Source organism: Phasianus colchicus, chromosome 1, assembly GCF_987193195.1.
Source record: "Phasianus colchicus chromosome 1, bPhaCol1.hap1.1, whole genome shotgun sequence".
Classification (NCBI taxonomy): Eukaryota; Metazoa; Chordata; class Aves; order Galliformes; family Phasianidae; genus Phasianus; species Phasianus colchicus.
Window position 1 is genome coordinate 68,712,938 of NC_143436.1, and position 12,826 is coordinate 68,725,763.

Below are 12,826 nucleotides of genomic sequence, written 5' to 3' on the forward strand. Positions count from 1 at the left end.
GAACAATAGTAACACAACAGCATGTGTGGAGGTGGGAAAATCTCCCATTTCCTTCAGATCACATTTTTTCAGAAGAAGATCCCTTTTAAATGTACCGGTGTCATTTCTGAAGAATGGTTTTTAAGCACCAGCAACAGATTTGCCATTGCTCCTGAGCTCTGCCTGCATGTGAGAAGTACTGCAGCAGTACATAGGAAAGGGGCATTTGGTAATCCAGGACTAGCAATAAGGACTCAACATGTTTCTTCTTTCACAGATTTCACATGGCCAAGCACTGCTTGCTTGCCTTTACCTTGGACACATGCATGGGCATTTTTGAGCATGCAAAATTTTCATAGAATCAAATAACCTAATACTTTGCTGCCTGGTGCTAAGCTGAATTAGGGCTGCAGCAGTCAGGCAGAAATCTAAAATGATGACTTCTGAGCGTGACTGCCTATCCTACAAAGCTCAGTAAACATGCAAACACAGCCATGAATAAATTAAGAGATCTGGGAAAGGGCTGAGAGAATTTTTAATTTTGAAAACTTTTTTCAAAAATATAGATTTAGGTTCACAGAAACACCTGACAAATTTGTGTCAATTCTGCTGAGCATATTTGTAGAGAAAATTCTTCTTTTAACACAAGGAACTGTAAATTGGATTCCTTTTATTCAGCAATATTTCTTTGAAATTTCATATTGTTTTTATTTTTAAAATATTTGCATGTGAACAAAACCAAATCTCCTTTTCTTCTCAGCTTTTCTGTTTGCTGACATCACTGTTTCAGGATGACTGGAAATTATTTTTTTTCTTTGCCTTAACCAGTGAGCCTGAAAAAGAAATTCTTTGCACAGTTCTAATTGAGGCCCTTAATATCTCTGCCTCTGCTGGAAGGGAAATTTCTGCTTGCTTCTTAAGTACTTACATTAGCAGCACCAAGAAGTATCAAGGTAGGACCGAGCCCTATTGTATATATAGACCTGAGAATCACAGACACCAGAAAGGGTCGAATGCCAACAGGCTTGGAGATGAAAAACAGCATTGCTGTACAAAGTGCCACAGCTATCCAGAGGAGGACCGAAATCAACGGAGAAAGTGTGCCTGTATGGAGAAGAATGGGAGAGTTGAGAAACACATCTTTTGGAGACTCAGTTTTTCACCACAAAACAGATCCAGAAGATCAATTCCTTGGCCCATATAGCTAAGACAAAGTGTGACTCATGCATCACAACTGCTGACCACGACCTACCCTAACTGCAGTAAGAACTATTATCATAGTATTGTTGATTTGCACAGGTAATATAATAAAAGCAGCTAATGAAATTTCCATTAAGATCTGCACAGTGCTCAGACATGAAATAGTTTACCCTGTTTCTGGAGCAGGCTACTAATCAACTCCCTCTTGCAGGGATCATTAGGACTCCTTTGGTCTAACTCGGTGATTGTTTGGCTGCAGAAATAGCTGGTCCTTGGGTTGGCACAGCAGTGGCACCAGCCACAGCGTCTCGTTCCCAACCCAAAGGGCACAGAAGCGCCCTGCTTTTAGAAAAGCAGCTTGCTGCTCAAGGGCTGCAGGCATTCAGCAGGAGGCAGCTCTGCCTCTGCACAAAAATCAGCCGCTCGCCACAGTAGGGGGTGGCCATGGGGACTTGGGCAGAAGCAGCAGCATCTGCACTGCCAGGAGCTGCCAAACCACTGTGCCTTGCTCCCAGTGGGTGGCAGGTCCCTGCTCTTGCTCAGCTCCTGCAGGCACATAAGCCTTCAGAGTCAGGCTGGGCAAGGTGATGGCTCCCAGACTCTCCATGAAATTTGAGTGAAGCCCATGCTTTCCTTTTCTCCTTTGCTTAAAGCCTTGGGAACACACCACGTCGCTCCGATGCAAAAAGCACATTCAGGTCTCGGGGTGCTGTCACACTCATACACTGATTTCTACTGATTAACTGAGAGCTCAGTGGCAGGGGAGAACAGAATAGAGAATTTCATAAGCATCGCAATAGGAATAATGGTATCTCTTTGGCAGCAGATACACAGCTAAGCAGCATCAGTGGGATTAGAAAACAATAAGGTGAGGCCTTGTCCTCAAAATTCAGATAGCATCCAAACTTTTCCAAAGTTCAGGAGTGTTTATATCCTTGGCAAGAGATTCAAGGGCAGCTCTGCTGGATAGTTTCTTTGCCAACAAGATCTGGAAATTTTTAATAGATCCTAAAAAATAGCTTCAAAGTGGAGCTGAAAGGTAAGAGCGAAGCACTCAGTGTTTCTTTAATAAATTTTTCCTTCTTCCCTACTGCAGGTCAAACGATTTTGTGTCATGTAACACATGCATATATGCACAGGGCAAAGAAACCTCATCTGGAGTGCAATTTCGCTTACGCCGTATGATGTAAGAAGTGCAGAAATCCATCAGAAGGCAGCAGCATTCCTGAGATGATTAGATCAGCCCAAGCACCTGGGACATATGAGTATGGATTTGCACAAGGGAAAGGGAGAAAATGTGAGACGAACTCCAGCTCCTAGATCAGTTTTTGGTGGAGACTGGAAGTAAGGAGTCTGCCTCGTGACCGTGCTTATCCTATTGGGCCACACCTATTGTTTATTGTTCAGAAGTCTCTTCTACTGCTGCAAGGACTAGGAATTGGAATCCTGAAATGCACTATCTCTGAAATCACTGGATTACTCAGGCCACTTAACTAATACCATATAAATCTGCAGTTCCAACTATTAATGCCTATTGACTGCAGACCAGAGGATTTCCCTGAGTATAAATTAGCTAAAAATTCAGTAGCTTAAAAGGCTTATTTTTAACTCTTTATTTCTTCTCTTACACTCTGGCATGTGTGCACTCTGAGTGACTCTTCAGCTTTCAGGCAGGAAAGCACTGCGTACAAATGCTTTCCATTTCCACAGCTGAATCCTGCAGACATGAGGCTGTGGAGCTCTCTGTGCTGTGACCTGCAGAGCCCACCCTGCAAGGTGAAAGTGCAATGTGGTCTCCATGCCAATCTACTTGAATCTGCTGCTTTCTGTTTAGCCAGCCAACAGGAATGTTGGATGGTGCCAATTCTGGTATTTGTGAAAAACACATGCATCTACTAGAAGCTGGCCTGTTTCCAGTAGTGCAGTTCACATGCCATCAGACAGAAGTGACTTTCAGTCACATTACTGGCTAGACTGGACATGAATCAAAGACCCAGAGGTGAATGGATCTACTCTTATTACCAGTCTCCTTTATCCCAATTAAGCTTGTTTGGGATTCAAAGAGGCCACCTGCTACTCTGCTGCATTTATTTAATGAAATTTATTATTTGCTGTATTTCTGTGACATATGATGAAGCAGAGATAGAATCACATCTTTTAAGCATATTTTTATATAATGCGTTTGTCGTCTGCATCATTACATGTCAATGAGTTAGTTTTCATATCATCATATTCCACATTTTAACATTGCAAGTCACTCAAATCGGTCAGTTTTAAGGAATCTCAGTCCCTCTGCTGCTAGGTACCCTTCCTCAGCTCAGAAACTGTAACTGAATGTGTGCATTACTACACTGCAATCTGACAATAATTAAGCAGAAAAGAAAAGAATTAGCTCAGATAATCTATACGATCTTCAGATCAGCTCCTGTGTTCTGTCTGTTTTGTTTCATGTCACATAGGACATGACACACTGAAGGTCAACATCTCAGACAACATCTGGTTCCTATCTAGGAGACACTACTTGGCTTCTGCAGAAACAAGCACACCTGAAGATGCAGTTTTACATAACCATGTTACCTCAGAATAAAAGCAACTAAAATCAAAAGGAAAAATAAAACCAAATTCCACTTGCCTTCATCTCCATCATCTCCAAAGGGATAGAACAGAGCAACTGCTAAGTTGATGAATACAGCAAGGTTGAAGGAAATGCTTCCCCAGAGAGAGATGTGTCGTGAGAACCAAAATAGGAGTGGATTATCTAGAAAAGGGAGAAAAAAAAGCAATGAATGGGAAGAAAGCAGGCATCAGCCCAGTCAGTAATGGACTCAAGGGAGTTAAACAATACAGATTAATGAAGAAAACTGAGGTAAACAAAACAAACATGCAGAACTTTAAAATTAGCTAAAAGAGACGTAGTAAACATAGGCTAGCCATAAAATATTGTTTCAAGCAGGATTTTTCATCCAAAATCTCCAATACAGTTCAATACATATGAAAGTTTTGCCTCAGCTGAGGTTTTACAACTGGACCTTGTGTGAAGGATTCTCTTCACCTGGCTCTGAAACTGTAGTGTGGAAATATGGAGTCCAGTGAACAGCTGGATTTCAGGCATCCTGCATGTCAGGCAACCAGGAGACCCAGCACAGGTCATCCAGCTGACCCATTTGGATCAGTTATGCAGATGATATTATTCAAAGAAAAATGGAACAGGCAAAGCTTCAGAACTGCAGTACTTTCACCACCTCTATCAAACTACACATATCTCAATCTACTTTGAGGAGCAGATAAAATTTGGTCTGAGTGGAGTATGGTTCCATGAAAGCTATCTCCTGTGCTATACTCAGACATCCAAGATTACCTGCTGAGCAAGGACTCTGTACTATTAAAATTATTTGAAGCTTTAAAAGGAAGCCAGGACCTTCAAATGTGAAGTACTATGTGAACACCCAGAAGCAGACTATATTTCAAAGGACCTTTAGCTAAGTTAGAAAATGCAAAATAGAGAAATAAGGAAAAAAAGTGTTAATACTTTGTGTCCAGAGTCATATAAACAATTCAGCAAAAAGCCCAGGAACAAGATCAGAGGGTACTAAGACCCAGGCAAACACTTCATATTTGAGATTGCACTATCATATGTTTAAATGAACATTTGAAATGTGCAGTGGTGTGAGAAAACCCTTAGTCAGAGAAGTTTAGCTATTTGAACATGATGTATTCATATCAATTAGATTTGCAAGTACTGAAAGTCTCTTGCAAATATGAAAAACATATTTTTGACTTGCCTGCACCCAGCTAACTTTTCATACAGATTCCTTTAGTTGAAAATTACTGTCTCAGTCTAAATGATTAGGTAAATAATTAGGTTAAATGTGATTAGGTGATAACCTTATGCTGTTGACTGCTGGGATTTAAGTGTTTGGAGCCATTGCAAATGGCATTGTCAATTTCAGCAACAGAGACTGCCTGGTAACAGACACTTTGAACCAAATGAACCAAAACCTAAACTTACATTATCTTTTCAAACAACAACAAAAAAACCAACATGGAGACTTATGGGCTGTTCCACTGATGAAAGGAATTGAGGAATTTCTGTTCTGAATAAAAATAAACCAGTTTTCCTTGCTTATACCATCAGGGAGATCTGGTTTATGTAAGTACAAGGTCGGGCTTTTTTAATTTGTGTTTCTCAAGCAAGAAAAAACAGACACACTATTGTCAGTGAAGTAATTTTTCTACAATCTGATGAATTTTATTCCCAAATGGACTGCAGAGTGAGGGAGTGATTCTGGAATCATCTATTTTACACCTTTACTCTGCTCAGATTGTCAGTACAGACAACTTTTCACGGTGCCACCAAGGAAAGTGGATCTGGGCCAGTAGGATTCACATGGAAAACTTTCACTTGCTTCTGAAAATTATATCTTGAGAATTGACATTTTAAGAAACTGTATCCAACACTCTTGTTTCTTTCAGATTCAGGATGCTGCATTAAGGTATATTGCTTTAAGTATCCAAACTCCCTGCTGCTCTGACCATAGATCTTGTTCTTCACTTCCTTCCTAATCAATTGCATAATGCTGCTGTGAGCTGCTAAACAGCTGATGTCTGCCACCCCAGCAGCATCTGCATTTTAGCAGTGAACAAAGTGATACACCCTATGTGTTTATATACACGTATACACATACAAGATGTACATTTCCTTTCTGTCTGTCAAGGATACTGTAGATTTTAAATTAGTTTGTAGCCCTGATTCTCTGCTCCAAATTCAAAGGGCACAGCTGACAGTTGCAGAGCTGGCAGGAGCTCCCCGCCCCTGGGACACTGGCAGGAGCAGCAGCCGCCCCATTCCTGGTGAGGGCCAGCAGCTGTAATGCCAACCAGTGAACAAAATAAGAAACTCATGTTACGTGGCTTGGTTTCCCTTGCAGCTTAAGCAAGTACATATACCTCTCTCACTGCCACAGTACATACACCAGGATGGGCTCACAGATGGGGACATTCTGCAGCCTAGTCAAGCAAGGATGATGTGAACTGGCAAAGGGGAACGGACTCCATGGGAGTCATGCAGATTTAAAGCAGCTGAAGTTCTGCTGAGAGATATTTATAAGTGACTGACGTTAACCAATTTTTAATGGTCTTGTAGGTATTTGCAAACCTCAAATCTGCAGCTACACGTGGTTTTGTTATATATTAGAGGTCTTGGCTCAATTAGGTGCCACTCTACTGAATTTAGTGGAGCTACCCCCTGTTCATCCATTCTTCCATTTAACTTTTGCAGTCAGGAACAGCATCTTCAACACATTATTTACATTAGTAGCTGCTCCATATTATGACTCTTTTAGCTAAGTGCAAGTGTCTCAGCTGACCTACACACTGTAGATCTACTCTCTCAAGTTCTGAGAAGCTCTGCCTGTTGCAATATCAGAGTGAATAATGAAAAGTGTATTACTAAAATTGAAAATATTTGAAGACTTAAAAGTGAGGTTTTAACATAATTGAGGTATTTTTCAAAATTGCAATACTTACTCCTAATTTTCTTTTGCCATTTCATCTCATTGTACAGATCTTCTGTCTGTTGGAAAAAGTCATTGACTTTGCTCCCTTGTTCATCTCTCTCTGTTGTATTGAACACCCGACTTTTGGATTCCCGAGTGAGAAATTCACAAATATTGGGGACAGGGAAGACAATCTGTTCCATTGTTCTATCATGACGAACAATCTATAAATAAAATGTACACATATTTTTTCTCAGGATCAGTGACTTTTCAACCATTTTGTCACAGCTCTTTTTGCTCACAGCTTCCTTATAATTTATAAATGAATGCATAAATTATTTGGACATTACCAAAAAGTCAGTCAATGAATCCTAAAACACGAAGTAAAACCGCATTTCTATTTTCAAAAATCTGCTTGAAAATACAGTGACAAATTATATATCTCAACTGAAACCTAGGCCCAAACCTCCCCCAAACATAAAAAATATTGCAGTTTAGAATGCTTCAGTTTTGCAGTGGATTGAAATGAAACTCTTACTAAACAGTGCAGAAGTTCAGAGGCTTTCTGATGGATTATGGAACTCTTCTTTCACCTTGAATTTATTTCTATGATGACAGAAGTTGCGAAGGTGAAGACGCAAAAAAAGCACCTTGTTACTCAGAGAGAACCCATTTCTTGTCAGTATTTCTTTGCTTACCTCGCAAGAAACAAGGTCTTGCATTATTTGTGTTTTAGAGTCTACTGAGCTATCAGTGAGCGAGTTAGATTTTACTCCATTTCACTACACTGTCATCCAAATTGCTTTCCTTTTCTGATCATGGAGTCTGCATTACTAGTCAATGGAAAAATGGGGTTTTTTTACTTCTTCATTTTTACTTCTAGACCCATGTCTCAGTAGAGGCAGCATTATGGAAAAAAAGAAACTATATGACTTTCAAATCAAACAAATGAGATATCCCAACATAAGGGAGCTATATATGAAATGCCTAACAGGTCAAGCAGTGCTTTCATCTAAAGAACAATCCATTTGATTTAGGAGCAATGCTGGGCTGAGTTTCAGTTTTCCAATCACAGTCCTGCATATCAGGACCTTCTTTTCTCTCTTATAATTTATATTTATTAGCTGAACATACAAAAAATCAAACTCATCCTAAGCCATTTTTAAGCATAACATACTCAAGCACATTTGCATTGGAGATGAAGGATAATTATTCGTCTGCCCAAGGGCAAGTACATCCTGTGAAACTGAACAGGCTACTTTGAAGTATCCTAGGTAAGCAGTTATTCCTTAGGCCAGTGGTTGTGCTCTGGGACTGTGTGGCAAGTGAAAGACCCTGACAGCACATCTTCAGTTTGGTCTGGGACTCAAATGAAGAGGTAGGCTGCATATGGTGCTCTACAGTTAAAAAGCATGCCAGATAGCAAAGGTTCACAGAATAGAGCCTTTGCCAGAAAAATAGGCTTTGTCAGTTACAGTGGTCATGATGTTTGAAGAGATCTTAGAAATCACACTGAGAATCCATTTGTCAGATAGAAGCAGATCACAGTGCTTCTTTTGATGCCCACATCTGCAGCCTACCCAGACAACTTAGTCACCCGATACTTGCTAAGAAATAACTTAAGAGCTTCCAAAACATTAAAATATGTTAAAAGGTGCATTTAACTGCCCTCTGAACAACCACCACAGCCACAGAGCCAGCCATGTTGCCACGTACCGTCCCTGCAGGTGTTCAAGAAACGTGTAGATGTGATACTCAAGAACATGGTTTAGTGGGCAATGTTGGTGGTAAGTGGATGGTTGGACTAGATGATCTTAGAGATCTTTTCCAGCTTTGGTGATTCTATGATTCTATGATGTGAGCAGCAAAAAGTTTGGTGGCTAGCACAGATAAGGATGTCAGCAGTAGCCCACCTCAGTGGCAGCTATGGACTCAAGGTGCTTGCATCAGACAGAGCCATGCTCTTTTAAACAAAAGCCATATTGAATGTCTAAATCGCTTCAAAACCTCTTTGTACTGCAGCCAAACTTATAATTTGATCAATTAGCATCACTGGCTTAGAACTCATGATTATTTATTTGGGTGATGTATCATACAAGATTACTCTTGACTTCATGACACAGGTACTATCTACAGTCATTATTCCCCTAACAAAACATGTTTGATAACACAAAAGAAAGCTTTTGTAAAATGATTACTCGGAGCTACTTTTAATATGTAATGTACCTATATAAAATAGCTACATTTGTTTTTCTCCCATAGCCAAAAGAACAGCACTTAACTTTCTTCTTCTCATAAATAATCTATACATTTGATTAAGCTTTGCTTTTCAGAAGTCTAAAGAGAGTTGACATGCCCTGTACAATATGCAAACTTGTCTCATGCTCAATCTTCTAGACAGCAATTCCTTACCTCTATCTGTGCTGTATGATTGGCGTAATAGCTCAAGGCTTCATCTCCTTCATCTGGATCTGACCCTGGCTTCAGCATCTGTTGCAATGTTTTATTGTGACGAGCCAACTAGAAAAAGAATAAAAATCTGATTTATGTCCTGCTGCTATATTTTCAGCTTTATCATCTCCACTTAACTAACACAAATCCTTCTCCCCCCATTCCCATATACTTATATGATCAACCCAGTGGGGCTCTATCCACAGATAACAACAAAAAATGTAATCACTTGAGAACAATAGAAATAATTTAGATTTAAAAACTTAGCAGCAAGTCTTTGGCTGAGACTTATGGGTGGCAGCTTTGCCAGCAGCTTAGATGGATTTTGGAGGGTGCCTGACAAATAAAAAAAAACAAACACTAGATTGAATATTTCTTTTGACTGAAGTTTAGACATAAAATTTGCATACTTCAAAATAGGTAATTACACATACAATTAATTTTTTTCTGTTATTTCATGTAGCTAAGCTATTTTTCAGCACGTTCTGGCATGGCATTTCAGGGCTGCCATGATAACACAGGTAACTATTTCAGAGGCAGCTGGACTTCATTAGCAGGCAGATATATTCTTATTGTACAATTCATATACTTAGCACACATACACACATAAATATGCAACTCCTCATAAAAACTTCTACAAAACTGATACATATATGATTCATAAAATATATCCAATCTTGCAAATATTTATAATACTAAAAAAATTGCACAAAATTTAATACTGACTGTATCAGCAAATGCATTCATGATGTCTCTTAGGTCAGTGAGAAACAAAGACTTGATCAGGAGGCATAAGGAAACGTTCTAAACATGCAGTATTCTTTACATAGGAGAGTGGATTTCACATAGAAGCTCTGAGGTACTTCACCAAGATTACAAATTTTCCCATTTTAAGGTGGAGGAAACTGAACACCACATGTGGCTAAGAATTATTAAGTGAAATAAAGCAGTATGTTGAGGAATTATTAAATAATTATAAATCTACAAAAAGAGTGTCAGAGATCAAGTCTAAAAGTAACAATGTAGCTAAATAGATATCATAATAATTTAACCAAAATACGATCATACTCGTTCCTAAGCCATTTGAAAGTCTCACCATGCTCTTTTTACCCAAGAATGGTGGGAGTGAGGTACATACACAGTTTATTCTATTTAATAAACCTGGTCAAAATACATTTTCTTCTGTATTTTGATATAAACTTATTAATTAAAGGTAAATATTGAATGAAATATATATTAAAAAAAAGAGAATACCTGAAAAGAATGTTCTGGAAGTATGAATGTATTTCACATTAATTATTCATGGACAGAAATCTGCTTGGATCTTCCAGTAAAGCACTGAGCCAAAGTGGCAGAATATCAGTCTTTTTAAAAAGGCTCATGAGCAGATACTTCAAAGACAAATGTAAAAATCATAGGGAGGACAACTGTAGAGCAACGTTCTTTCCATCACCAATAGATGTCTGTTTTGAATACCTACTTTTTGCTTTATCTAGTAAATACATAGATAGTCTCATTACCCACACTTTGTCTCACACATCTTCCACTTAATTTAAAGGCTAAAAGGAATCAGGCATATATCCTGAACTAGTCTTTGCAATATGTCCACAAAAACTGTTTAGAAGGATAACCTGAATTAATTTTCTACAGGTATCTTGCATTCCCCTCACCAGCATCATGAAGAAACAAGATGAGCTTGTGAAAACAAGGTAATTACTGCTTAAAATCTGCCTTTAAACAGTGCTACTACTTTTGCTTTTCAGCTTTATTGAATATCCCTCCGCTTCTGTACTGAAGAAAGGGCGAGCAAGAGCACCCATTCACACTCTCTGTATCATTCATTATTCTGTACACTAATGTCATGTTCTCTCTTACTTGTGCCTTCCTTAAATTAAAAAAATCCCCATCTTTTACATCCTTTCTCAAACAGAACACTCTCTGTTACTCAATTATTTTAATTGTCCATCTCCAAATGCCATTTACTTCGGCCATAATTCCTGAGATACAAAAAAAAAGAACAAACTAGACATAATGTAGTCACACCATGCTTGGAGTGAAGAATTAGCATAAATAAAAGCATATATATTCCTTTATTTTATTTTTCATATACTGCAACACAGAGGAATTTTGCTTGCATTTGATCCTTTTTTCTAATGTCAATCATTTAGATTATGAGCATTCTAATAAATGATAAATTAAGGATGTATCGATAATTCTTCTCATATTAAAAAGACTACCAGTTTGGAGAAAGGGACATATATAGATTCATAAATTCACAGTAGTACTACAAAACTCTTCATTTCTAAATATATTTGAATGCGTACAAAGAACTGGAAATACCACTTATAAGACATACGAAATCTTAAGATACCAATTCTTGATCTGCTTTTAACTGTCTATAACTCTTACAGACTTAAAAGACTTCTGGTGATCTGAGATGGAGTTGATGCAGTGCATACTTCACTATCAGGTTTTAAGTGAACAATAGCTACGTACTTTAAAACCACGGGACCGTCCTGAATCGATGTGTTCACAGTCCAGCATCATACATAGCTGGGGCTTCCTGACACTAGCATTGGACAAAATGATCTGAAGAACAGGTCAGAAACTCCTACTCTAGAGTTGCTGACCAAGCTGGAAAAGATACAGCTGATTTTAGAAGTGAAATTTATCTAAATCTGTCAACAGTAGTGCTAGACCACAAGGCCTCGTAACATCATTTCTTTCTACTTCCCATCTCTTTGTATCCACTGACCTCCTGCAGTCTATCTAGACCTTCAGAGAGTAGTCTCAGGGCAAAGGGCAGTTCTCTATTTTCTTCCTGCACTGCAGTTCTAATGTGTGATGGATTCTTCCAAGTTGCCGCAATAATAAGTGCTAATAATATTTCTGTATTGCCAAATATACATCAATGAAAGAATGGTGTGAACAGCAATCTTTGAAAACTCAGATGTAAAGCAGAGGCTCACAGTAACACTTAAGAACTGCTTAATAAATGCTATGTTATTTGGCAACAACAGTGTTTTTTGAAGCGACGATTTCATATCTTTCCTTTGTTTTGTCATGAACTCAAAGGCAGACATGGGCAAATAGGACAGTGCCAGAAGACAACATGACCAGTACACAACTATTTCTGAGATCAAAGAAACAGCAGTGAAAATAGCAATGTAGTGACAAACTATAACGTAAAACATGAACAGCTTATCCAAACTGGTAGTACACTCTAGGTGACAGTGTGTGACTGGCACATAAAAACTGAGCAAGCTCTGACTGACATTTTTTCACGTTTAACTCCTGTGATGTGGTTGTGTTGCTCCTGAAGTGCTGCACAAGTCTTATGGGGCAGCTGATAGACAAGACACTAGATGGGCACGGACTATAGTGACTGCAGGAAAAACCACAGCTCCATTCAGGTTTGCAAGGCAAAGCTCAAAAACGTGCAGTGAGCATAACTGATACAAAACATAACCTTTGCTAGAGCCTGAATCTGCAGAGAGCCTGAAAAAAATCACCTCCGAGGAGGGAACTCTCTCAGTCATTCACTCATCTATCAACCATGCCAGTGATGATATTTTAAATGTCAACACTGTACTTTACTACTCACAAAGGCATTTAGGGAAGAGGAAGCAATAACATATAATGGAGCAGTGATTTCCAAAGAGGGGAAGCGTAAGGCAATATCTATATCAATAAAGATCATT

General features: G+C 38.8%; 1 protein-coding gene across 6 annotated transcripts in view; it reads right to left on the reverse strand.

The window, feature by feature from the left end:
• The window catches only part of ITPR2 (inositol 1,4,5-trisphosphate receptor type 2), a 263,254-nt gene that overhangs the window by 39,863 nt on the left and 210,565 nt on the right, over window positions 1-12,826 (reverse strand). For all 6 annotated transcript variants that reach the window (XM_090146695.1, XM_031597173.2, XM_090146688.1 and 3 more), the window contains 4 exons: window positions 9,087-9,194; window positions 6,706-6,898; window positions 3,812-3,937; window positions 908-1,083 (listed from right to left, as the gene is read on the reverse strand). In XM_090146695.1, coding sequence (XP_090002821.1) covers window positions 908-1,083; window positions 3,812-3,937; window positions 6,706-6,898; window positions 9,087-9,194 — 603 coding nt within the window. The remainder of the gene's footprint in view (window positions 1-907; window positions 1,084-3,811; window positions 3,938-6,705; window positions 6,899-9,086; window positions 9,195-12,826) is intronic.